Source organism: Zootoca vivipara, chromosome 4 (assembly GCF_965207765.1).
Source record: "Zootoca vivipara chromosome 4, rZooViv2.hap1.1, whole genome shotgun sequence".
NCBI classification, from domain to species: Eukaryota; Metazoa; Chordata; class Lepidosauria; order Squamata; family Lacertidae; genus Zootoca; species Zootoca vivipara.
The window spans coordinates 87,987,008-88,014,449 of record NC_142587.1 but is presented as its reverse complement, the minus strand read 5'-3'; the positions used below and the strand labels follow the sequence as shown (position 1 = coordinate 88,014,449).

At 43.5% G+C, this 27,442-nt stretch overlaps 2 protein-coding genes across 5 annotated transcripts in view; both read left to right on the top strand.

Annotated features, from left to right (window-relative positions):
• The window catches only part of PIWIL4 (piwi like RNA-mediated gene silencing 4), a 33,878-nt gene extending 19,555 nt beyond the window's left edge, over positions 1–14,323 (top strand). For 3 of the 4 annotated variants that reach the window (XM_088668392.1, XM_088668393.1, XM_035115476.3), the window contains exons 11-21: positions 546–663; positions 1,889–2,000; positions 2,257–2,441; positions 5,713–5,785; positions 6,765–6,965; positions 7,268–7,371; positions 7,814–7,884; positions 9,718–9,871; positions 10,051–10,179; positions 12,611–12,758; positions 13,897–14,323. In XM_088668392.1, coding sequence (XP_088524518.1) covers positions 546–663; positions 1,889–2,000; positions 2,257–2,441; positions 5,713–5,785; positions 6,765–6,965; positions 7,268–7,371; positions 7,814–7,884; positions 9,718–9,871; positions 10,051–10,179; positions 12,611–12,758; positions 13,897–14,013 — 1,412 coding nt within the window. In that variant the 3' untranslated portion in view covers positions 14,014–14,323. The remainder of the gene's footprint in view (positions 1–545; positions 664–1,888; positions 2,001–2,256; positions 2,442–5,712; positions 5,786–6,764; positions 6,966–7,267; positions 7,372–7,813; positions 7,885–9,717; positions 9,872–10,050; positions 10,180–12,610; positions 12,759–13,896) is intronic. The other variant, XM_088668395.1, reaches the window with a different exon arrangement.
• A 2,906-nt stretch (positions 14,324–17,229) lies between these two features.
• AMOTL1 (angiomotin like 1) overlaps positions 17,230–27,442 on the top strand; it is a 76,353-nt gene continuing 66,140 nt past the window's right edge. Inside the window, exon 1 of the mRNA XM_035115554.3 lies at positions 17,230–17,244. The gene's annotated coding sequence lies outside the window, so the exon portion shown is untranslated. The remainder of the gene's footprint in view (positions 17,245–27,442) is intronic.

Below are 27,442 nucleotides of genomic sequence, written 5' to 3'. Positions count from 1 at the left end.
ATAAATGTTAAAAAGCATGAAGAAGATAAAGTATGGTGGAGTGTTGCGAGAGTAGGCTGGGATGTTGAGAAGTAGCATTGTTTGCAGTATTAACAAAAAACATACTGTAATTTATCTGTGTAGCCTCTTCTCCACTTCTTTGGCGGTCCTTTATTTGACACACACACAAGTGTAGGGACCAACAGTCAACATTTGACAGTGCATATTCTAAGTACAGAGTGGGGTGGCTTTTTTGCTTACTTTAGTTTTGCATTTGAGAAGCATTAAAACATGCACTTCCTCTTTCCCACTGCACTCTGAAGTGATACCGTGTGTTGACTGAATGCATAGAACTGCCCTTAGATGTTCTAACTACACATCATTGCAAGGCAGTGCAAATATTAGTACATCATGATTGAAGGTTTGCTGGATGAAGTGAGATATGAGATACTGTACTTTTGCACTTCTCCACCTGCCTATCAGTCATGCCACCTACCTTGCTTTTGGTTACCAACCTTTCCCCACATGAGCCCAAGATTGATTTCCTGATGCAAATTGTTTGTTAGGCTTGAGCAGCCGTGCGACTTCTGACTTCCGTTTGATGAAAGATTTAGCCCAAGAAACTCACTTGGCCCCAGACCGCAGGCACCAACGGCTATCTAGACTTGCTGACAACATTCAGAGGTAATTCTACTGGATCTGATGGACTGTATAAGTTTCGTTCAATTTGGTGCAAAGATAACTTTTTCAAAACCTTAAACAGGTTTCAACAAGATCTGTTTTGTGACTCTTGCTGTGTCTGCCATGCTTAGACTTGGAGACTGCTTCAAGTATAGCTGCCCAAAATATGATACAGGCAGTGTAATATTTGTGTGCGTGATCTCTGTGTGATGTGATCTACAGGAAAATTGACCAACTGTTTACGGACTGGATCTGGTTTGTGTTGAAGCTGGAAGCTGTTCCCTATTTTTCACTCTTAAGGACAAAAAAATAATGCTTTCAAGTTATAGAAAATGGACATATTCTACACTTTAATATTTATTACATTTCTCTTTTTGGATTTTGTATGCAACATATGTGTGTTTTTATGTATTTATTTATTAGTTATGCTAGGCCTGAGCACATATGCTCCATAGTACTTCAGCCCTTACTGTTAAATGGCATCTTTGACCACTTATAAGGCATAAGGCAGAATATACATACCGTATACACCCCACAGTTTGCATAGGTATGCATATATAGAGAGGATTGCAGCCTTAGGTGTTTATTGTGTTTATTCTGTGCCTACAACCCCTAGATGGAGTTAAAGTACCATAGCTGGTTATTACAAAGACTAAGAGTATTTCCCCCTTTAAACATCCTGAAACATCCATGGAAATATGTCATTGACACTATACAGCCTTCTGTGTGGAAAGGGCTTATTACATTTCTTTGTTTGTTTGTTTTTAAAACCGCATTTTTAGAATTATTCTGTATAAACTAATTGATGCTTTTTCTTTCATTCATTGCTTTCACCTTCAACTGATATTGTTAGCTGTGTTATGACAGTACTGGCTTGGTTAAGCTCCAATAAGTTCATTCAGCTGTATGTTTTGATGAAGAGAATGTGGTGCTGGTGGGAGACAATGAACTTGGTTTTGGTCTTGGGGTGTTACTGCTGTGAATCCCTTCATCATAGGCTCAGGTTGTATATATATAAATAAACCATATATCCTAAAGACACCATAGTATCTGTTGTACCTTGTTCCAAAAGAAACACGAACCCTAGGTCAGTGCCTAGAACCCCTGAAATCTTGTACCGCTTGGAAATTGGGGTGGCATGCAACAGTGTAAAATTCTGCTTTGCCTTTATTACTGTAAAAACTATATACAAGCATACATAACATTGGGGGTGCACATTTTATTGCAGAAACAAAGATGCACGTTTAGAATTGGAGAGCTGGGGGCTGAAGCTTGGGTGTCAGGCTTCCCTGACTGGCCGCGTGGTCACCTCAGAAAAAATCCTCATGCAGAATGAAGTCGTAAGTATTATAGAGACTCTGTTCCATTTTATGTCCTGGACTTGAATGTGGTCTCTGTTAGAGAGAGGCTCATACATGATTCCAAATGTTGCATTTGGCTTTTAGAATAGTTGTCTATGTGTGTGAGTCCTGGGAGGGAGATTCTGAATTTCAGTACAATTTAAGGCCATTTGAAGTTTCCGTTAATTGACAGTTTATACATAAGCTTTCTCCCTCAAATTACTGGGGTCATTTGCTTCTCTTTTTCTTCTTGCAGTGCATGCCAATGAATGCCAGTGACTGGTTCAGAGATATGCGTAATATGAAGATGATAGGAGTGGCACATCTACAGAGCTGGATAATGCTGTGCAGCAGCAGAAACTCTGAGCTTGCACATAGTCTCATGAACTGTTTGAGACGAGTGGGAGGTCCCATGGGATTCCATATTGAATATCCAAAAGTGTGAGAGAGATTCAGATAACAAACCTTGTTTTTTTCTTTACCTCACTCTTTTTCATACATTGTGGGTTTGGGGTTTTTTAATGGGTGTGTGTGTAAGATAATTTTAAGTGTGCGTATCTAAAAATACAAAGTGTGTAAATGTGACAACGATGCATTTGCAAACTCATGGGGGAACGAGGGTTAACTTTTTGTTCACTATTTAAGGCAGAGGTTTTCAACCTTTTTGAGTCCATGGCTCCCTTGACCAACTACAGCACCCCTGTGGAACTCAAGAGCCAGTTATGTCACCCCTCGCCTGCAGAGCTGGCAGCCCCTCACCCTTTTTCCAACACCCTCCCTTGTGGGGTGTTCCCTCTGTATCCTCTCCTCTCCCCTCTCTTTGCCACTCTGAGGTCCACTCCTTGGTCTCTGGGCCACCCCACCCCACCCCAAAGAGAGGTGTCTCCTCATACTGCCCCACAAGGGCCTGGGAAGAGGATGCCCCCAACGGAGACTGGCCAGAGTTGAATGTGAGGCCAGCACCTTACCTTGGGAGGCAGCAATGGCAGCACTGTCAGACCTGTATGGTGGAAAGGCTACCCATCAGCACTGGACACTTAGTCCCAGGTAGGCCTTGCATTCAGCAAGCACAAGAAAAGCAAGCACAGTGACTGCCTGCCTGGCCTCCCACTTATCTGTCTGTTCCCAACAGCAAGGGTTGGTGGACTGGCTAGCTGGACTCCCTCGCCTGCTTGCTTGTGTACTCCTAGGCTGCCTCAACTCCTGGCAACCAGGACCCCTGGTCAGCCCCAGAGGCACCATTTGCCTGGGGAGCTTGTAGCCACGGTTGCTGTAACAAACAGCTTTGGGGAGGCAGAAACACGAGAGGGCATCAGAGGAGGGAAGGAAGAAAAGAGGGATAAAGGCCATTGTTGCCTGTGGCACCCCTGACCATCATTCAAGGCACCCCAGGTGCCATGGCACACTGGTTGAAAACCCACTGATCTAAGGAGCTCTTGGAGGCAGGCCCCTAGGTTTGCTGCTGCAAAGGTATGTGCAGCAAACAGCAGTGTGCTTCCCTTTTGTCCTGTGTATATCAAGCAAACTAAGGATGGATGGTGGGCAACCTTTGTGTATGTGGTGGCAGTTTGAAATTACCATGTATGGTGGTTCCTTACTATTCCCCCCCCCACACCAAATGTAGACACTGTTTAATTGGTTCCTTTCCCTTTTTTTTACAAACACCTCAAAGCAGTGTAAAATAAGTAGCAGTTCAGTCACGTGCTACTGCCAGCACATGCAGGATTGAGCTTATCACACTGGGTAGCACAGAATCACATTATTCGTGGTATATGGAAAGCTTCATTTTCTGCAAGGCTGGCTGGATGCCAGCTAGTAGTCAGCATGAGTATAGAACTTGGTGGGAGACATTAAAAACCACTGGCTTTTGTATAACCTTCCTCCTTGCTAATCTAATTTTTTATGTTGAAGTTCTTCAATATTTGTGTGCTAATTTAATCAACCTTGATTGCCCATATCTCAGATATCTCTAACTCTGGCCATGGTTTGATGGTCCATGTTAAATAGTGGAATTTCAAGCAAATGAGGACTTTCGGGTCATAAAAACTAAATCCCCACTGTACTACTTTTCTGCCTGTGCATATTACATCAGTGCAGGCCATGACTAGTAGCTGATTCACGCAATTTACAACTGGTGAAGTCAATCCAAGTAGATTTTCCGGTAGAAATTCACACACTGAGGAGTTTTGCAAATATTAACTTTTTGAAGCGTTCCACATTTACATACCCACTTTATGTTAACTTTGCTATAGAGAAAAATCCAAGGATTGTATAGTCTTCATTTGATGTGATCATTTATCTTTAATCAGCATATCTTACATTCCTTTGTTGGTAGGGGCTCATATGTTCTATGGTCCAGATAAAACCTGCTGTCCATGAACAGATTTTGCATGGTTTGCTCTGAAACTTTAAAGACGGGCATTCAGACAGGGCTTGGATCGTTGCAACTCCATAACTTAATATGCTTTGTCTCTCCCCACCTCTCCTTTTTATTGAGTGGCCCCAGTCCTAGAATATGTCAGAATCCTGGCAGGGTAATCTAGCGAAAACGCGCTGGCAACAGTACCAAAGCTTCACCAGCTGCGAGGGGTCGGTCTGTAATTATGCTCTGGCAATATCTCTATAGTTAGGCTTCCCCCTGCTCTTGGCAGACTTCATTGGGGGCAAGAGGGTTGGCACAGAAATAAAGCATTGGCTTTCTGTCTGATTTTCTTACTGAAGTTGGAAAGTAATGACTGATCATAGAATCATAGAGTTGGAAGAGACCACAAGGGCCATCCAGTCCAACCCCCTGCCGAGCAGAAAACACCATCAAAGCATTCTTGACATATGCCCGTCAAGCCTCTGCTTAAAGACCTCCAAAGAAGGAGACTCCACCACACTCCTTGGTAGCAAATTCCACTGCCGAACAGCTCTTACTGTCAGGAAGTTCTTCCTAATGTTTAGGTGGAATCTTCTTGTACAGTAGTTTGAATCCATTGCTCCGTGTCCGCTTCTCTGGAGCAGCAGAAAACAATCTTTCTCCCTCCTCCATATGACATCCTTTCATATATTTGAACATGGCTATCATATCACCCCTTAACCTTCTCTTCTCCAGGCTAAACATACCTAGCTCCCTAAGCCGTTCCTCATAAGGCATCGTTTCCAGGCCTTTGACCATTTTGGCATGTTGTCTCTGAAGTAAGTTCCACTGAATTCAATGAGGCTCCCTCTTGTAATTTTATTGGGGGCCGTTGTTTTAAGAAGGATTCCTCCCTTACCATATTCTGTTTGCAAACATCACAAAGTACTGAAGAAAAGTATTTGTTGAATCAACATCAGAAAAGGGGTAGGGACAGAACGGGGTGTTTTCAGGCTTTTTCAATGGGTATTCCAATTATACACAATTTCATGTAATCATGCATAAATGATGAGTTGCCTGTATTACTATCCCGGGTGTGTGTCTATGTGTATGTATCCCAACTTCATGATGTTTTACTTGGGCCCATATATAAAACGTAATTCTGTGTTCATGGATCATCCTTCCTCTTCCCACCACTGTAATTTTGTGCATTATTAATCTCCTGAAATGCTGATGAATTCTGTCCTGGGTTTGATATCATTTTCCCCAGAAGCCGGTGGAATGCTGTGTTCTGAGAGATGTCCTTTAGACTGCCAATTACAGCGTTAGCATTTCTAATGTTCCCCATTGCTTTCTGATCTTTGTCTGCAGCATACCAGTGCAGGAGAGCCCCTCAGCATTTATTCGAGCTCTGCAACAGTATGTGACTCCTGAGTTACAGCTGGTGCGTATGCATATTTTAGTTGCTTTTCAAATTTGTTTGAAGAGAGGCATGTGTGTTGCCTGGTGATGTTCAAGGTATCTGGAAAGAAGCTATTGGAAGTTGGTCCTTCTAGAGAATGCAGCGCACTAGGCTGATTTGTATGATGATTATTTTTTTATGGTACAACTTCTTTTCCTGTCCACCTTGACTGCATATATGTGATACATTACTTCTCCCAAATAATCTTGAAATCCGTAATTTATCCCTCACAGAGCTACAATTTCCAGCACCCTTAACAAACTACAGCTCTCAGGATCCAGGGGTGGAGGAAGTCTTGTGTTTTAAGTTTGCAAATTATACCAATGTTATCAAGGACTATATTTAGTTTGTAATCCACTGAGTTTGTAATCCACAAAATGTCGCAGTGGGGAAATCTCGTTTCAGGATTCTTGCCACTCCATACTGCATCAAATTTAAAGGGTTACTATTAGTGCAACTTTACTATTATTATGTAGCTCTTAACTATGCCTTCAGGTTGGGTAAACTGAGGGAGTGGGGTGTTTAGTTTGTAATTTTTCTATTTTCAAAATGTAACTCAAAGGTTGTTTTTTGGGGTTTTTTTGCAAGTATAAAATTCAATTAAACAATTAGAAGTTTTGGTTGGCTCTTGCAGCTAACCACTCTGCTTTGGGCAGCTTTTGCTGATTTGGAAACTCGTTTTCAATTAATCTTACATTTGTACCGGTACTACATGTTACATGTAAGAAAATCCTGACAACCTACTTCTGGTGGCTTAAAGGCATCTTTGGGGTGGTGCAGTTGGCAGCTGGAAAGGGGGGAGTCACGCCTTTCTTTCACCAACATTTCTGCTTTGATTGCCCCTTTCTCTCCTGCTTCAGAAGAGTTCCAGCTGTGTAATGCTGAATCAAGGACTCGAGCAAGCCTGGCTTGTGAGCAAACCTCAGGGACTGAATCTGCTTGTCTGTTTTGCCACTTTTAGGTGCTGTGTGTGTTGCCTTCCAACAAGAAGGACTGTTATGATGCTGTGAAGAAGTTCTTAAGTTTTGAGCGGCCCATCCCTAGCCAGTGTGTACTTGCTCGCACCCTGAGCAAGCAAGGGATGATGATGAGCGTAGCCACAAAAATTGCAATGCAGATCACCTGTAAGCTTGGAGGGGCACCATGGGCAGTTGAGATACCAGTAAGTAGTTTTGTTTACATCCACCCCACCCCGCCACCACTTCCAAACAAAGCAGGCCTTTATCATGCTGCTGTACTACCTCCTCCAGAATCAAAGGTTGTATGCCACTGAGTACCAGTTGTGTGGGGATCACAAGTGAGGAAAGTGCTATTGCACCCAAGTCCTGCTTGCAGACCTTTCTTGCTGGCATCTGGTTGGCCACTATGAGAACAGGATACAGGAGTAAATGGGCCTTTGGTCTGATCCAGCATGGTGGTTCTAACATAGGCAGCCTCTGATTCTATCTGCTGTTTATTCAACAGCTGAAGTCCGTCATGGTGGTCGGCATTGATGTCAACAAAGATGCTTTGACCAAAGGAAGCTCAGTTATTGGATTTGTGGCCAGCTCAAATTTACAACTGACTAGGTAAGATTCTTGATTCACTAGCTCGACACTTCTCAGGAGATTGTCACTGCAGTGGAAGCTCAGTAGCTATGTAATGTGAAGGTGCAGTTCCCAGGTACTCGTCAGCTGCTCTGTTGATGCACTGTGTGGGCATCAATGCTGATCTTTTGGATATTTCAGTATTTCCCATGGGAAATGGGAGCGAAGCATGGGCATTTGTATCGCAGGTATCTGGAGCTGCATCTCTCAAATCAGTTTCCTGTAGACAAATAAATATGATAGGGTTCAGCAACTGGTGCCCCCCCCAACCTATTTGTGGTTTCTCTTGATGATGTAGGAGTGTACAGAACCCCCATGAAGGCAATAGAGGACTCCAAATAGACTTAGAGAAAGTTTAATAAGCCTGTACTGCTATAACTATGCAGATAACCTCAAAACAAATTTTATTTCCTTTTATGTCCAGGTGGTATTCTCGTTGCATGCTGCAAAATTCAGGATCAAACACTGCAGATTGTTTAAAGGTCTGCATGAAAGGTAGGGGTGCTGCTGTAGAAATTAGTGAAATATACTTAATGGTTGAACATTTATTTCTTGAGGTGGGAGAGTAGATGCTCCTTCACGTATCTGGGTACCAAGCTAAAAGTAAACAGCAGCAGCACCTTGAACTGGGTTCAGAAACTGACTGGAAGGTACTGTACTTGTATATCAAGGTCATACAATTTGTGTGGTCTGCCAATTATGCACAGTCCTTGGGCTGTACATGAAGGCCTGGAACATTAGGCTGAACCCTGCTCCAGCACCAACCCTGCAAGGTTGCCTAATAGCTCCAGGGAGTCCTGTCCTAGTCTGTCTCTCTGCTGCCACGACCATCTTAGGAGTCACCTGTGGCAAGGGGCACAGGATTCCCACTGCCCAACAATGGTCTTCTCAGGAGTAGGGAAGTAGCTAGCTGGATTCTAAGTCTCCTGCTTGGCAACTTCAGCCTGGCTCCCCTCCTGCTTCAGCAATTTATTCAAAATGAGGGAATGAAAGAGCAAGTATGCAGATCAAAATAAAATATCATACCAGGATATTGGTCTCACTGTTTCTACGGTAGGCCAAGCACTACAAAACTTATTCTCAGTGGTCATCTTCGGTGTTGATTGCATCAGGCATCAGTTGCAGGGACAAAAACTGCATCACAACACTAATATTTTAAAGAGTGTCTGACTCAAGTGGGTCTTGAGTGACAGGTGGCTCTATCCAGCCAACCATAAGTCATGCCACATTCTCAAGGTAGGCAGTTTGGCACCTTTTGGGAGCTGGGCGAGATGCTTTACGGTGTTAATTACCCCTGGATTCTCTCCTATTCTCTACTAGACATTTGAGAAGCATTGTGGCTTTTCCGCTAAGGCAGAAAGGAGGGCAAGAAATTAGGGCCCTTTGCTATGTGGCCTACCAGATACTTTATTAGACAGCAAAATTAGGGTCTGGAGGCTCTCCTGGGTTGCTGTGACTATTTGGGGAAGGACTACCGGTATGGATGACTCCTAGTAAAGAGAACATACTTCACATGCAAAAGGTCATAGGTTCAGTTGCCAGCATATTCAGGCAGGGCTGAGAGAGACCCCCCCCCCATCTTTAAACCCTGGAAAGTAATTGCCAATCAGCACATACAATATTGAGCTGGATATACAATGATCTGACTGTATAAGGCAGCTTCCTATGGTACACTGTTTATCATGGTAGCTTACAAGACTTACCTACGTTTATTTATTTATTTATTTATTTATTTATTTATTTATTTATTTTGTTCCCACTGTTGCATACTGTCAAATAGAATTTTTAAATACTACATCAAGTCTGCAAAACGTGTTTACCAGAGGAGATAATGGGATTAGTGTACATACCAGGAATGGTGGAATGTGTGACCCTCGAAATAATGCTGAATTCCATGTCCCATCAGCCTTAGCCATGATGAATAGTTAAGGATGATCCGCTAAGGATGATGGAGAGTCACAAGTATCATTTGTATACACCATGCAGTAGGCAGGTATCTGTTGCAGCCTTTCCTGAGCAGGTGCTCACCAGAAGCTTTGGACTACAACCTCTTTCAGCCCCAGGCAGCACAGCTGAGGCTGATGGGAGTTGTAGTCCATAACACTGGGAGGGTATCAGACTGGATCTCTAGCGCCATTCATTCTTGAGCAAGTAACACCAGCTTTTTAAAAAGACAACTAAAAGCCTTTGTGCCTACAAATAAAAGTTCATTCATTTTTGTTTCATCTGCAGTGTCAATGTGAAGGGAAGCTTACTTATGATCAGCTTGTTCCCACATGGGATCAGTTATGTAACTCCATTCTTTATTTCCTCCTTGTGGTTCCGTAGATGCTTTAAATAATTGGCAGACATGTAATGGGCAGCTGCCTGCACGCATAATAGTGTACCGTGACGGCGTTGGAGATGGACAGCTGAAGATGGTGGTAAACTTTGAAGTCCCACAGATACTAAGTGCCCTCGATGAGTCCAGTGGTGGTTGCAGGTAAACTGATCCTGTCCTGCCTTTTGTCTTTACCAGGCAGGCAGTTTGAAACAATCATGGTTGTTGGAAGCAAGACTTGTTCTTTATCAGCATCTCTCATTTAGCAGTGGTGGCAAAGAATGCATGGTTACCCCTGCATCACTGATTTACCTTTTAAAATGTCTTTCTTTTTACATCAGAAAAGCCAAACTATCAGTGATTGTGGTCAGGAAGAAATGCCTTCATCGTTTCTTCATCGAGACCAATAGAAGCCTGCAAAACCCTCCTGTTGGGACAGTTATTGACACAGAGGCTACTCGACCTGAATGGCAAGTATAGATATTGGCACAACTATGAAAGCAAGGTGATGGAGAACAGCTTCAGATTGGCTAAGTAAGACAAGCTTATTAAGCAGTTTCTATCAGTTCCAAACCAGGAAGGCTTCCTCTCTTGAATAAAAGGTAAAGGGAACCCTGACCATTAGGTCCAGTCGTGGACAATTCTGGGGTTGTGGCGCTCATCTCACTTTACTGACCGAGGGAGCCGGCGTACAACTTCTGGGTCATGTGGCCAGCATGACTAAGCCACTTCTGGCGAACCAGAGCAGTGCACGGAAATGCCGTTTACCTTCCCGCCGGAGCAGTACCTATTTATCTACTTGCACTTTGACGTGCTTTCAAACTGCTAGGTGGGCAGGAGCTGGGACCGAGCAACGGGAGCTCACCCCGTCGCTGGAATTCGAACCGCCGACCTTCTGATCAGCAAGCCCTAGGCTTTGTGGTTTAACCCACAGCGCCACCTGCGTCCCTTCTCTCTTGAATACTTCTGCCCTAGTTCTTTGCTTGGTTGTTCAAAGTAATAGCCATTCCAGAATGTTCTGACAGACTGGACAATTGAATAACCAGATGCTGCGTTAAATGGGAATTCTTTTTACATGATGTTACAAAGGTTCATGTTCAAGGAATCTGAAGGGCTCCAGGCAGCAGAATATGTAACAGGTCCCCTCAACCAGCAATTTGTGCAGAGGGGAGGGTGAGTAAACTGACCCTCTGAGTCTTGTGCCTTAATGCCTCGTGGAAGCAAGCCAAGTCACTTGCCCAATTTCTTCTTTAAAATTTCACCTAGCTACAGGCGGTGACCATTTCGCTCAGGAGTTCTGTTTCTGGCCCCCATGTACCTTGCTGGAGTGGGTATAAGCCTGCCCTGTTCCATTCCGTTCTGCCCTCCCCCCATTCTGCCTTGTTGTGGGTCCAAAAGGACCCATGCATTGGCAGTTGCAAGTCAATTGGATGCACCCAAAATGGTCACCACCTGTAGTCTTGGTTTAATAAAGAAGAGCACGGGTCTCCATATCAGTGATGCCCCAAAACAGTATCTTTTCTGGTCCCCAATCTTTTTGGCTTTCACCACAAGATCATACCTTTATATTCTGCATTAATGCAGAATCACATTCTGGACTAGGGGTAGACAGTGTGGTGCCCTTCAGATGGACAAATCACACCAGCCATCACCTTTAGTCATGCTGATAGGAGTTAAAGTCCAGCAGTATCTGGAAGGTACCACATTGGCTACACCTGACCCAAACCCATACTTGCAGTCACTAGTAGATATTGAAACTCCCAAATCAGGTGCTGTGCGAAGTATTTTATCATTTATGGATATAGCAAGTAGGCTTATAATTGAGAGCCAATATGATACTACAGTGGTTAGAGTGATGGACTTTGACTGGGAAGACCTGGACTGGAATCCCAATTCACAGGGTCTCCTTAGGCTAGTCACTCAAAGCTCAGCCTAACCTAACTCTCAGGATTGTTGCAGAGATATCGGTGAGATGGTTGTGGTAACCAACAGCCATTTACAACTGCGTGTGTGGTGTGGAACAAATAAAACGTTAGGAGACCTAATTTAGACATGAAGCTTAATTGTACTGCCCATGGTCGTCCCATTGATTTGTTATGGACATAGGCTGCCACCTCACTTGAAGACTAACTTTGGTGAAAGGAGTAGCTCTGCACCCACCCTCTTGCATGTGCGGAACTTCCTCTCCATTAAAACAAATGCACATGGAGCTTGGCAGTACTCAATGCAGAACATGCAAAGCGTCATATTAGGGCAGGTTTGGGAAGCTTGCAGGAACCTCCACATGTTCTTGGACTTCAGCTTGTGTCAGCTCTGGCCAGCATGATCAATGGTCAGGGATGATGGAAATTGTAACCCAGAAGCATCCAGAGGGCCAAGGTTCATCACCAAATTGCTACTGTATTATTATTATTATTATTATTTGGATGGCCAAAACTGATAGCCAGTGCAGTATAACAGTTTTGGTTTTAAACTGAGGAGCCCTCATTTGAATCCCTACTAAGCTGTGACATTCACTGGGTGGCTAGTCACTTTCTCTCTGCCTACCTTTCTTCACTGGATTGCTCTAAGGATTAAATACTGTATAGTGGTAGGGCCAGGATGACCATGTATGGATGCGTAAAGTTGGCAGTTAGCTACCCTTGAAAAATAAGATTTCTGCTGCTTTACATGCATCCAAAAAGCATAAGCAAACCCAGTAAGTTAGTATATGGTGATTATTATGAATTTACATTTATATTCCACCCTTCCCAAAGGAGCCCTGGGTAGCAACCAATATTCATAATTGTTCATTTTAATAATTGCTTTTATCAATATAGTTTTTATTACAATATAAGTAGTAGTAGTTACAACATATTACATAGACGGCTTCGCTCTGCTAATTCAAATGTTGCCCAACAGGTATGACTTCTTTCTAATTAGCCAACTTGCCCGCCAGGGCACTGTCAATCCCACATACTACAATGTGGTTTATGATGAGAATGGATTCAAGCCAGACCATATGCAGCGTTTTACATATAAGATGTGCCACCTGTACTACAACTGGCCTGTAAGTAACACAGTTGCATCCAGATAGTTAATTTCCTTCTCTCCCCCCCCACATGAAATTAGGAAAGGATTGGCCTCCTTTTCAAGTAGTGCCAGTGCCCTGTTCCTCTTATATAGCATCAGCCCTGTCCAACTTGCAGCCATCAATGTAAAAAATGCAATCTGCCTGTTTTTGTTGCCCCCTGGAATGGAAAGAACAAGCAAATTATCAGGCACCTGGCAGTTGCATACACAACTGGTCTGTTGAGTCACAAATTGTTCAGCATTGTGCTCTGTACATTGGTGCAAACTTCCTTTTGTCCAGTGTACTGGGTAGTTGTTACAAAATACCAGCTTTCAGCTGGTGGGTGAGGAAGATCCGCAAGTGAACTATTGTTTTCTTCTTATTTTTAAGAGAAGCAATAGACAGAACTATGCAGATAAGAGAAGAACACTTGCAAAGTTTATGTCTCTTTAGGGCTGGGCCAAAATTCTTCCCTCTGCACACAAAAATATTCACAGCCCAGCTTTATTGATTGGTGGCCGCCATCTTCTTGCTCAATACCCTGTTTGGGGTTGAGGATGAATATTAGCTGCACAGAATATGGCATTTAGGCAACAGTACCTGTCCATAATCCAGTTGAGCCTTGTTGCCATCTCAAATCTAGTACCCATCCATCCGTGGGAAATTCAGGCAGCACACAGTACACTAGTTCGTACAAGCAGTAGTTGAAGCTGTATGGGTTTTCTTTTTAATGGAAGGGTGAGGGGGCAAATATTTTAATTTAAAAAATGAAATTAAAAATCAGTTTTGTACAAATTCAGACTCCTGGGGCAGAGACGTTCACGTGGTTGAATGTTCTGCTTTTCCGTACATAAATAAAAATGAGCAAATCAATCCTTGTGTATAATTGTATTAAAGGAGAAAACAAACTCCAACAAAGTAATACTTGGGACAGACTACATTTTGATTGTACAAACCCATTTCTCAGTTAAATGTCATGTACGCAAAGGTAAGTATTTTTATGTTGGATACTGCTGGCTGAAGAATTCACAGAGTCTTGTTTCATCTGTTTTGAAGACACTGGAAGCAGCTAGCCAGTTTTAGCAGAAGGTGATGGAGCAAGACCTCTTATATACTCTTCCCATTTGCTTTCTAGGGCCTAATAAGAGTCCCAGCACCATGCCAGTATGCCAGCAAGCTGACTTTCTTGGTGGGCCAGAGCATCCACAGAGAGCCAAACCTGGCACTCGCCGACAAACTTTTCTATCTGTGAATGGTGTTGAGGTGGCAACTGTCAAGAGGTTTTGTCTTTGTTTGAAAAAGAAATTTCTGTTTTTTAGAATTGAAGCAACAAACCTCATTTCCTACTGGTGATCATGGAGCAAGTGTTTTAGTCATGTTTAAGGATATATATATATATGTCTGTGAGATGCCTTTGAGCATGTATCTGTATTCTTCCAAGTTGATTATTTTTGCACATGGATGTTTGAGTTCAAGTTTTGAGATACTTTAGAAGGGGGCTGTTTGTATAAAGCTGAATGGTTGGTTTTAAAATTAAAGTTATATTCTGTTTGTATGTAAAACTTGTCTTTCCTCCCTTTTGACATAGAATTATTTGGGCACAGAAGACACTGCTGAAGGATGTGTTTGAATTCCACGTTTCAAATGGAACCGATATATTTGTTGATTTATATATAGATGTAACATTTATTCTTCAGAAGCTTTGAAAAGCCCTTTAAAAGGTCAAGTTTCATTTCAAATTAAGACATGCCATGTTGGCTTCCTGCTGCCAGTCTTCCTTGAAGGAGAGGATGGTTCAGCCCCTCCTTTAAGAAGACCTCCCTGGACCCAAAAGTGCTAAGCAACTACCGGTATTGCCTAGTGGCAAATCCTCTTTTGGGGCAAGGTCCTTGAGAAACAGGTGGCAATCCAGCTTCAGGCATGCTTGGAGAAAACTGATTACTTGAATCCATACCAGTCTGGCTTCAGTCATGGCATTGAAACTGCCTTGGTCACCCTGGTTGATGACATTTGTCAGGGGTGTGTGCCCCTGCTCCTTCTCAACCTGTCAGTGACTTTTGATGACCACAGTGTCTTGGAGCATCTCAGAGAGGTGAAAATTTGCTTCAGTGGTTCTGCTCCTCCCTGCAGGAACATTTCCAGAAAGTTGTTGTAGAAGGCTACTGTTTAGCACCATGGAAGTTGCCCTGCAATGTCCCACAGTGTCCCTGCTCCTTATGAAGCCTCCAGGAGCAGTCATTGGAGTTTTGGAGTGAAGTGCAATAAATATCCAGGTGACACCCAGCTCTATCTGTCTGTTTCAACTGAATCGGGAGAGGTGGTTGAGGTGTTAGACCAGTGCTTGGAATCGGTGATTGGCTGGATGTAGACAAACAAGCTGAATCCTGAAATGACAGGGTTACAAGTTCATAAAAGAAACCCTTTCACACTAAGGAAAACTTTGCTTTGCTGGTGTGAAGAAGCTCTTTGTAAGGTGTTGCAACCCAACCTGCATTGTAACTGATGTCCCAACCAAACGATCCAGGGAGTCATCGTTACTGCGTAGGAGGAGGGATGCTTACGTGGATAATAACTTGCAGGCCCAGAGGGAAGAAACCAAAGTGGAACAGGAAAATTTCCATATTTTCAAGGTTGTCTACTCTTCACAATAACTATTATGACTTGCATGGAGGGATTTGGTAGTGGTGCTGCTGCTGCGAAAATGACAAGCAGCACTATAAGGGCAGTAAGGCAGCAAAAGCATTTCCCTCCTTAGTCATTATTGCCCTTAGAGGTGACACAGGTGTAGTGAGGACACTTCTAGGTGACCTGTTAATTGAGCAGGGCAATTAGACTTCATTGACTATTTAATGAGCATCCACCCTGAATTGTTTTTGGGGAGGGGGAGCAAGTGTTGCCCCATACTATCCACTGCATTTCCCCCCTAAAATTCCTTATCACAAAAGTATGATCTTTTGCAATGAAGTAGGTTTGTTGCACAATATCTCCCAAGCAGCTATTAATTTCATAACCTGAATCTGCCAGTATGTAATTGAATCCTACTCGAAAATAGAGGTAGTTTGGAAGCACTCTTTCCAGCCCCATGCATAATTCAGCTGCAACAGGAAGACTTGTAGATGAATGAAGCACCCCGAATGATTGAGCACCCTGGAAGATCAGAGTTCTCAATTGTGCAAGGAGTCTCCACAGATACACAAGACTCCCTGCTGCAGAAGCGTATTTTAATCACACAAGAGCATGCTCACACACTGAAGAGTTAGCATGATCTCAGGGGTCAGGGCTAAAAGAGCATCACTGCAACCCCGGTCTGCCTCTTAGGGGCTTAGCAAGAACTTTGTAAGACTTAGCAGGTGCTTCTAGATGTGGGAGATTTAGCCATACACAATCACTGCTGTTCTGCATTAAGCTGGATATAAAATAGCAATTCTGCTTCCAAAGTCTCACACACTGTAGCCAAGTAAGCAGTTCCCTTTCCCCAACACTAAGTGTTGTGGAAATTTTAAGTGTTAAAATACTCCACTCCCAGCTTTCTTACTGCACTGCTGATTATTATTGCTCCTCTGGCTGCAATTTAAGTGGAGGGAGAGAAAAGAAACAGATAGAAGGCAATGCTATTTGGAAAAAGCACCCAATTGAGTGTAGGATGCTTTGCTTATGAATTTGAGCAGATGCTCCATTAAAAAAGTGAGGGAGCAAAGCATAATTATTCCACACTGAATGCTTGGAATGGAAACAACTAGCTTCTCTTACTATACTGGACTACTAACTGGTACACTTAGAAGCCCGCTTCTCATCCACTGGTCACTGGGATGGGAAATAATAATGCAGGCATAGGCAAACTCAGTCCTCCAGATGTTTTGGAACTACAACTCCCATCACCCCTGACCACTGGTCCTGTTAGCTAGGGATGATGGGAGTTGTAGTCCCAAAACATATGGAGGGCCGAGTTTGCCTATGCCTGTATTAATGTATCACAGACAATTGTTGAATGCCTGGGGCAAGGCTGCATTTTCACTAGGGACAGGTCAGTGTGTTGTACAACTCAAGCTCTAACTTGATTTGCACAGTCGGGAATTTCTGGATGGGGCCAAAGCGCCTCCAACGTGAGCAAAGTAGAGGTCCCTAAAAAGCTCATATACAAGGATTTAAACAATCAGTGCTTTTGTCTACTCCATCTTTCCAGCTGCATTGCAATTGTTTAATTTTCCAAAGTTAATTACACATTCTGGAGGACAATGAATATGTGCTTCAGATACTCCCAGTATTTATTGTGCTGGTTGGGAGGCTTGGAGAAGCCTTTTGAAGCTCTTTGAAAATGCAAGAACAGTAGAATTCCAGTCATTTCCCTATACAAACCTTAAGCAAGTCCAGACAACAGCCACATACTTTTGAGAGAGTCATCACCGGATAAAGAAACACGCAATTTGCAAGGGGGCAAGCCTTGTGCTTCGTAAAGCGTCAAAGGAGAGTCAACAGTGTACAGGTAAGGTTTTGCTCTTTGTTGTTTTGCATTTATTACAAGGGTTTCTTGTGCTGATTGAGGTCGATGTATTTAGGATTGTTGCATGGCAAAACACAAGAGTCTTAGCTTTGCTTTTCAGAAGACAGTTTGGGAAGAAAGGCCACAAAGAAATTATTTTGTGCAATTCTGCATATGAAAAACAGATTGGCATCCTGAAATACCCTTGACTGTGTTGAAGATGGAGTCTTAGGATGTTGTTACGGTTGCCTTTTTTATTTGTTTCAAATTGTCCATTGCAAGAAAAAGACATGCAGTGTGTGGATTGTTTGAGCCAGGGCTTACCAATGAATCTGTCTTTAATGCGGAGACTTAGCTGTGGAACATTATAATTAGAGCTACAATGTTTGGTTGATGAATCAGTTTGATTAAACCTTTCAAAGCATTTCAATCATGGAAAAAGGTGCCCCCAATTAATTGGAGAGCCACATCTTTGGAATCGAAGTACATGTTACAAGCTGCAAAAGACAAGTGTCATCTTAGCATATGCTTTCCTACCTCTGTGAGAGAAAGGGGGATGCATGCCTCTTCTAAGGTTATGCTTGCTGTCCGGCACTGCTTGCCCCATCTAGAAGTTCCACGGAGATCATGGGACATCCATTCCCTTCTGGAATCAGCTGGAGGAAGCATCAGGGCACAAGGCTGGTTGAGAGTCAAGATCTCCATGGATAAGGTTTGGAGTCTGAGGAGCCTTTGGAAGATTTACCTCTCTCAGCCTTTCTCAAAACAAAAATAAAAACTTAGTTGGTCTTTAAGGTGCTACTGAAGGAATTTTCATATGGACAATGTCAGGGGTTTCCAATCTTCAGCCTGCAGACCACCAGTAGTTGTAAGCTTCCTTCAGGTGGTTTGTAGTGTGCCTGTGAAGATGAGAGGTAGCACATCAGTGGCATGTGGCGAGTGCACTAGGGGGACTAGACTGATCCCTTAAATGTTCCTGTAAATTAGAGTATTAAAGTCTGGGCCTCCTTCCCAAAGCCCAGGAAGCTTCTGCCCAGCTTAGGGGGGGCGGGCGTGATGCTCACACGTATAATACCAGGATCCATCACACACAACGTCATCCCCCCGCCCCCCGCTCATCCTCTCAAGCTGCCACTTACAATGAAATTCATCACACGGCACAGTAGCACTTCCATCCTATTGAATAGTCATATTGATTTTTAATTGTATTTATTCTTTCTTTTATTTCTTATATTGTATTTTATTGTGTGACAATTTGAATTCCATTATTGGAATTCAGTGTTGCACTAAGGCGAGCATTTCTCTTCTCCCCCGCCCCCACCTTGTGCTGTTCTGGGGCTTTCCCCCTAGCCGCCAGAGTAGATTGAGGAAATATAGTAGGGTTGCCATATTTCAAAAAGTGAAAATCCAGTTGTTGAGCGCTTTTTTTTTGGAAAAGTTGTTGGGCTTTCTTTCTTGCCAAAGTTGTTGAGCTATTATTTTTGAGGAAATTCGACCAAACCTACACTTCCAATATGGGTTGTCATACATCTGAATTTTCCTGGACGTTTAAGCAATTTCTGTCCGTATGCGGTTTCCAAGGGCCAAATTCCATCTATGTCTGGGAAATTCCAGACATATGGCAGCCCTAAGACATAAAGGGAGAAGGGGGGGGACCTATTCTGCTCATGGGAGATCTCACCTTTCTTGTTTTCAGTTGTGCTAGCCAGTTGTTAACGGCTGTTTTCTGTAACAATCTGCTTCATTCACAAGGTCTTGCAGGTTACGGTGAGTAATTAATCTTATATATAATGTATAACCCCATGAGATTGCTGTGTACTGTCAGCAATTTTCAAGTACCAGTCCCTGGCAGGAGTGGGAAGTTTAGGAACTGGGTGCATCTGGGTGACTAGAGTCCCTGTGTGTATGTATTTTAACTAAGTACAGCTGCCTTGAGATAGGTGACTTTAATACATGTGAAGGCAAGTTATTATTTATTTGCTGCATTTCATTTATTACATGGCTATGTGTTGACTTTGTGCTTAAAAAAAAATCAAATCTTTAAAAAATAATAATAATAAAATAAGGCAGACAGCCTGCCTGCCAGAGCTAAGCTTTGATTTACTGGTATGCACACCTGCCATTTCGATGGGAAAATGGCAGAAAGCTAGGCTCACTCCACTGCTAGGGAATGTGCTGTGAGCTCAGTTTGCATGTTATACAGGTGGGGCCTGCAACAAAATGTTGTGATGTGGAATGCCCCTTTTCAGGATGCCAGTTTCTGGAAACTTCACACAGTGTTGTTTCTGGTAATGAATCTTCTTCATCTCTTCTTTGGCGATCACTTGTAGCCAAGTAAGACTGTCTTCCATAAACACGGTTTTAACAATGAGTCCGTAAGTGACTGTGGAAGCCAATTCTGTTTAAATTGTTATTAAGGAAATGATTATTTTTCTCCTTCCAATGAAGTACAGCAGAAAAGTTGTCCACATATAAACAGTTAAGTTATTAAACCTCACAATAATTTCATAATTATCTGTCTATGTATTTCTAATAGTATAACCAAAATGGTAATTTTTGATATACTGTAACAGTAAAAAACTACTCTGAAAATTTATTATTCCAATAATGAAACCTTCATGTGGTTGCAAATATTAAGATTATACCATCAAGAATGAGTCTTCCTGTAAAAAAAAAGATTTAAATCAAGTCTTACTGACTATTGATAAATCAATTTGATTCAAATCAAATCCACCCTGTGCATTATACATACCATTTTCCCATATCAGCTTCATTTCTGCATAGCAGAAATCATCCGTGGCCATCTTTAAAAACAGTAACAAAAAGAGCACAGCACTGGTGCTTAACTGGAGCTCCCATGGCTTAGCACAGAGGATGCCTGCATAGGGAGAGGCCACACACACACACACACACACACACAGAGAGAGAGAGAGAGAGAGAGAGAGAGAGAGAGAGAGAGAGAGAGAGAGAGAGAGAGAGAGAAGTAATGAAGAAATGCACTTCTCCAAAAAGAACAAAAGAGGGCACAGATTAACATAAAGTGTGAACATGCAAACAAAAATTTAGAAATAGTGTAATATAAATACTGTTATAGATTTTGGGGAGAACCCACCTAAACCCTAGAAATTAATAAATGGTAGGATTTTGATTAGTTGGGATATGGATGAAAGTACAAGCTGCAGAGCTGTGCCAGATAGGGAATCCCTGGTCTGGTTTTACAAACCAGTCTGGCTGTCTTAAAAGGTAAAGACCCCTAACCACTAGGTCTAGTCGTAACCGACTCTGGGGTTGCGGCGCTCATCTCGCATTATTGGCCGAGGGAGCCGGCGTACAGCTTCCAGGTCATGTGGCCAGCATGACAAAGCCGCTTCTGGAGAACCAGAGCAGCACACAGAAATGCCGTTTACCTTCCCGCTGTAGCGGTACCTATTTATCTACTTGCATTTTGACATGCTTTCGAACTGCTAGGTTGGCAGGAGCTGGGACAGAGCAACGGTGCACTCACCTCATCGTGGGGATTTGAACCACCGATCTGATCGGCAAGCCCTAGGCACTGTGGTTTAACCCACAGCGCCACTGGCTGGCTTAGTGAAGAGGAAATCTGTTAACATGACAAAAGGGGTTGAGGAGCCATCTCAGGGTAACTGGGTGTGAGATGACAGGAAAAGGGAGTCTTTTAGCAAGGTGTTTGTGGGGGGGGGAGGGGGAGGGGGGAGAAGAAGAAGAAGAAGAAGAAGAAGAAGAAGAAGAAGAAGAAGAAGAAGAAGAAGAAGAAGAAGAAGAAGAAGAAGAAGAAGAAGAAGAAGAAGAAGAAGAAGAAGAAGAAGAAGAAGAAAGAAGAAGACATAGATCCATTTTGGGCAGGCTGGCTGAAGGCTAACTGAACTGCTGTGGGGGACAAGCCCCTCTTGAAATGACTCCCGTATTCCTCCATGCAGACTGAAGGTGTAAATAGGTGAATAAACCATATTTCTTAAAGCTGCGACAGTCTCTGCTGTGACTCAATCCTCCAAAGCAACACAGACCCTGGATGAGTGCTTGGAAACCCATGGGCTCTTACTGCTGCTTGGCAGAGAGAGGGACAGGCACCCAACTATTCTAACAATACAGCTATAAGACATTGCACCATACTGTGGAATATTGGGTGGTATCCAACTAATCAGTACTGTGAACACAAGGAGTTTTAACTGCCCTCTCCCTGTTGTGTTGGCAGTCTGTCTCAGGAGACAATGGAGGAGTGTGCCTTTGGCCCTGAGGTCAAGCTGTTGGACGGTTGCAGCGGCTGTAGGGACTGATACGGCAGAGATGTGTTTTGTTGCAGCTGGGGCAGATGAAGTCATCCAGTTGTGCCGCTGCAGATGCACCATGGCATTTCTTCTGTCTGCATACCGCCCAGCAGTCATTGCTATGGATGCACATCCTGACTGCCTGTCTCTAGGCTCTGCAGTTGTCTGCAAGGTTTTCCCACAGGGCAGGGTTGATGTTGCCAGCCTTCATGTCATGTTCTTTGGCAGATTTCTAGAGTGTGCAGGAGGCACACTGGGAAAGGAGGTGGGAATGTACCACTGCGCAGCAAAAACTACTTGCACTAGTGGAATCATTGGTAGTTAAATACTACCCACTGTGACTAGGTGGCTTGTACATCTGCTCTGTCTGTTGTCCAAATGGCCTCGGCCCAGTATACCTGAAGGAGCATCTCCACCCCCATCGTTCAGCTCAGATACTGAGGTCCAGCGCCGAGGGCCTTCTGGCAGTTCTCTCACTGCGAGAAGTGAAGTTGCAGAGAACCAGGCAGAGGGCCTTCTCAGTAGTGGCGCCCGCCCTGCGGAACGCCCTTCCACCAGATGTCAAGGAAATAAACAACTATCTGACTTTCAGAAGACAACTGAAGGCAGTCCTGTTTAGGGAAGCTGTTAATGTTTGATGTTTTATTGTGTTTTTAATATCCTGTTGGAAGCCGCCCAGAGTGACTGGGGAGTAAGTAATAAATTATTATTATTATTATTATGCTAACCGAAGATGGATAATCTGCTTTCTCTTCTTAGGGTTCTTTAACTGTAAACAGGACTTGGACAGCTGTTCAAATAAAGAACACGTTTAAACAGAGGACTATGTGGCTTGTAGCCACACCAAAAAATTAAGACACCCTCTCAGATGACTAGCAGTTCAACATTTCATGTTCTGTCTGGAACAAGAAACAGACTTCTTCAATGGAATGTAACAAAATGGAGCCAGTTGCCTTTGCGCCTTGCATTGTACCAAGTATTGCATGGTCAGGGCCGGCTCTAGGTAGAGCCCTGGTGGCGCCGTGTGCCAGGGCGCCGGGCTGGTAGGCAGGGCACTGCGTGGCGAAGCCGCGCGAAAGCGTTGCTGCGCCCTGCGAGGGCGCCGGAGCAATCTCCGCCCCTCGGCACCAGGGCGCCCGACCTGCTCGAGACTGCCCTGTGCATGGTGGTTTCCAAGAATGGAGCAGAAATCAAACCCCCATCCACTCCCTTTAGTGTACATGTGTACTGTAGCTGTAGGTCAGCCTTCCCCAACCTGGTGCCCTCCAGATGTTTAGGACTACAACCCCCATCAGCCCCAGCCAGCACTACTTTAACTAGTAGCCATGGTACCTTAATTAAAATGAGAAAAATATCCAGCCTTGTTAAAATTCAGCAAGCAAACAAAGAAAGAAACTCAGGAGGTGGGAAACTGGCCCCCAAAATAAGCATCCAGTTTAGTCCCCTGATAAAACACAAACCACTTTGCACTACGGACAAAACGTAGGTGGTTGGTATATTTTCAAACCATTGCTGGAGTTTATAGACCGGAAAATTGATATTTATGCTCAAATAAAAGTTCAGAGGTATTTTTAGAGTACATATTTTAGACAGGTTTTGAAAAATGTATTTTTTTTAGTGTGCCAACTCTAAATCTGGGATATCTCAGACCTTGAGAAACTCTTTAAAAAGCACCATAGTGGCACAATTTCAATGAGAATTAAGGATCAAAGCAGACTACAAGGAATAGGATGCTGGAGCCTGGAGATGAATTTAAAGAGCACAGTGATCTGCTACTATGGGAGAATCAGCTGCCAGGTTCTTCCAAAAGGATCAAATCCCAATGTGGATCGCAATAAGTAACTGAGTGTCCATAACTTTTGCGCAAAATAAGAGATTTGTGAGGTTGAGTTCCAGCCCCATAAATTTTCTTGCTTGTGTAAGCTGGTCTTTGCCTATTCCTTTTATTTATTTTTCTTCTGGACAATGTGCAAATCTAGTGGGGTGCATAAAGGCTACAACAATTTTGGCACAGCTGTTCCTGTCCAGGGAAATACATGCAGCAGCAGATTATTTTAAACTGGAGACATTCCAGGCTAAGAGCTTAGCTGACCTTTGTTCCCCGGCACCCAGTTCTTAAAGATTTGTGGTTTTTGAAAAATGCAACCAGAAAAATAATCCACACACTACTGTAACTTTGATACAAAGGAAGGAAGGAATTTTGGTGTTTAGTCAACTAAACTTTTAATTGACAGAAATTAGATTAAGCAACTATTTTTTATCGATTTAAAAAAATTCTCCAATTAATTGGACAGCTAGGTTTTTAAAAAAGTATTATTTCAAATGTAAACAGTTAAAGATCCACCAGTGACAGTACCAATACCACCTTAGAAGAGACATTTCTTATCTAAAACACAGAAAGGAAATCCTCTTTTGAGATGGAAACAAAGCCTTATGAGGAACAGTTGAAGGAGCTGGGTATGTTTAGCCCGGAAAAGATGAGACTAAGAGGAGATATGATAGCCACCTTCAGATATCTCAAGGGCTGTTACATGGAAGAGGGAACAAACTTCTCTTCTCCTGCTCTCAAGGCTAGGACTCAAACCAAAGGCCTCAAGTTACAAGAAAGGAAATTCTGGCTAAACATCAGGAAGATCTTTCTGACAGTGACAGTGGAATGGACTCCCTTGGGAGGTCGTGGAATCTCTTTCCTTGGATGTTTTTAAGCAGAGTTTGGGTGACCATCTGTCATGGATGCTTTAACTGAGATTCCTGCATTGCAGGGGGTTCGACTAGATGACCCTTGGGTCCCTTCCAACTCTACAATTCAGTGATTCTATGTGCTTGCTGTGATATTGTGCAAACCCTCTCTGAAGAACATTCTTCTTCAAAACACAGGGTGGGGATTGGACAGCTGTTTGTTTTAGCCATAGGAAAACTTGTGCAGATATTAATTAATGAATTAATTAATTGTGGTTTCTCAGTTGAGTGCCACCCTTAAATAAAACAAGGCTTTGTTTTCTCTTTCATTGTTCAAATCCACGTACCACAGAAGCCTACATTGTGTGGGTGTATATGCGTGAAGTGTAAGTGGCTTCCATTAACCTTTTCCCCCATACCCAGCTGTTGTTTGCATGCTCCAGTTAGTCAGTTTTCTGCTTCTAGGACTGCGCATGCACACGCACACACATATTTCAGCCTACTGTTTTAATTCTGCTGTCAAGGCCAAATCAGAGCTGTGTGTCATGAAGTTTGTTCTTGCACAGTTGATTTAAGAATTAAAATTTAAAGTGTGGGGTGGCATGGTGAAAGCCAAGTTGTAGAGTTGCAAGGGACCCCAAGGGTCATCTAGTCCAACCCACTGCAATGCAGGAATCTCAGCTAGAGCATACATGAGAGATGGCCATCCAGTCACTGCTTAAAACCCTCCAAGTCCGTTGAGTTCACAACCTCCCAAGGGAGTCTGTTCCACTGTTGAGCAGATCTTCCTGTCAGAAACCTTTTCCTGTTTAGTCGGAGTTCCCTTTCCTGATTCGAGTCCTATCCTCCAGAGCAGGAGAAAACAAGCTTGTTCCCTATTCCCTCTTTCATGCAACATCTCTTGAGATATTTAACGATGGCGATGATATGTCCTATCATTATTTTGCTCATGCTGTGGTACCGGTCAGAAACTGTCTGTGGCAGTATGCCTCTGTCTGAATGTTAGTTGCTGGGAATCACAAGTGAGGAGACTCTGTTGTGCTTATGTCCTGCGTTTGGGCTTCCCATTGGCATGAGGTTAGCCACTGTGAGAACAGGATGCTAGATGACATGGCCAACTCTTGGGCTGATCCATCAGGACCAGACACTCCCCTCTTCAAGCCGTGAGAGACCCCAGGGGTTTCAGCACTTACCCAGGGTTCTGTTTCCTTGGAATGAAGTTCAGCAGAGACTGTAGTGTTTTTAGAATGTATGGTTTTATTTGCAGCCTGATCATAAGATGGAGGGTCTTGCAGCATTAACACCCCCAAAGAGCTAGCATTTCCATTAGTTACAACTCTAGGTCCAACACAGAGCAAAAACCTGTCTCTGCAGTTTCAACCTTAGAACTCCTGGCTGTTGTTCCTCCTACATACCAGCTACGGTAGGTGAGTGGGATTCATTTGCTTCAACGAATGGCACCCCACAACTTCTTTGTATATGCTAAATTGTGGTACTTAACTAGTCAGTCAAAGACAGTGCCTTGTTTAACAGGTTCCACAGCCTCTCCTACTAGATCAGTGATGGCGAACCTATGACACACATGTCAGACATGACACGCAGAGCCCTCACTGCTGGCATGCGCCCCACCGGTCTATTCACCCTGTTGTTGTTGTCCCCCCCCCTCCCATTTGTTCTCCTGCCTGTTAAAAGCTGTTAAAACCCATTGTCTCCGCTGTTAAAACCCTTAAAACCCAATCCTTTTTTTTGTTTTTTGTTGCTGGTAGCCAGAGATTGGGTTTTTAACCCTTTCTGTGCTGTTTTTTTCTGGCGCTTTGGCAGACGATGATTGGGTGTAACAGTGTTCATTTTTTAACCCGTTCTGTGCTGGGTTTTTTTTTTTTTGGTGCTTTGGCAGACTATGTCGGTGCTGCATGTTAGTTCCAGCGAAGGTATTATTCATCATTTATTTCTGTTCTATTCCCCCCCCCCAACAGTGCAGCAGCTTTGGGACATCCCCCCAAAAAAAGCAAAGCAAATTTTGCACTCTGCCAAAAAACTTCCAAAACTTTGGTCAGCAGCTCCCCCAAAAAAGCTCAACAACTCTGGCACTTTGTGATAAATAAGGGTTTTTTGGTTTGGTTAAATAATTAGTTTTTGGTTTATTAAATACAGTTATATATTACAATTATACATTTTTGTTATTTAAACTACAAATATCGCGAAATTATGGTTTTTTTTCTCGAAGAGACACACCACTCGAGTTATGCTCGGTTTTTTGGCGAATTTTGACACACCAAGCTCAAAAGGTTGCCCATCACTGTACTAGATTATATCCCTTACTACTGGATATAGGATCATAGGCCTGGAGGGGATCCAAGGAAATCATATGGACTGGACTCCCCCCCCCCAAGCCCATTACACTTGAAACCCCCTCTGACTCAAACCATGGAGAGACATCAGCTTGGAAGGATTAGAACACTTCATGGAGGATAAGGCTCTCCGTAGCCACGAGCCATAATGTCTATGGTAAATTTCCACAGTCCAAGGCGGCATGCCTCTGAATAGCAATAGCTGAGAATCACAAACACATCATCCACCTTCCAAAGGGAACGAAACCCTGCTGCACAGCACCTGAAACATTTTCATGACTCGAAATAAGTGGGGAGCACATAAAATTTTTAATGAAGCCCATTGGGTGCCGATTTAAATGACACAAACGGCATTAAAATGTCGGTTAGGCTCAGGCTCCCTGTGCTGCTCTGGGTGCTAGGCCAGGAAAAATAAATATATATATGCACACTAAAGGCTGCCCTAAGGCAGGGAGCTGCAGCAAGCCCTGCCAAGGCACTGAGGCTCTGCCAGCTGCCCAAGGATGTCAGATGCATATGCCAGCCCAGTAGAAATATAGATAAGAAAACTGCATTGAACTGGAGTTGGACCCCATCTGCACTATGCATTTAAAGGCAGTATCGTACCACTATAAACGGTAATGGCTTCCCACAAAGAATTATGGGAAATGATGGACCTGGCACAAGACTCTTCCCCCATAGCTGCCAAGTACCCCGTTTTCCCCGGGAAACCTTCATATTTTCTTACCGTTTACCGCAGGTGTCCCGAATGGCAAAATACTCCATATTCCCCCGGATTATGGAGCTCCTGCCAGCGGCCATGTTCTTCTGGGGCCGTGCCGGCACCGGAAGTCGCTTCTACACACTTCTGGACATGCGTAGAAGCGACTTCCGATGCCGCTGTGC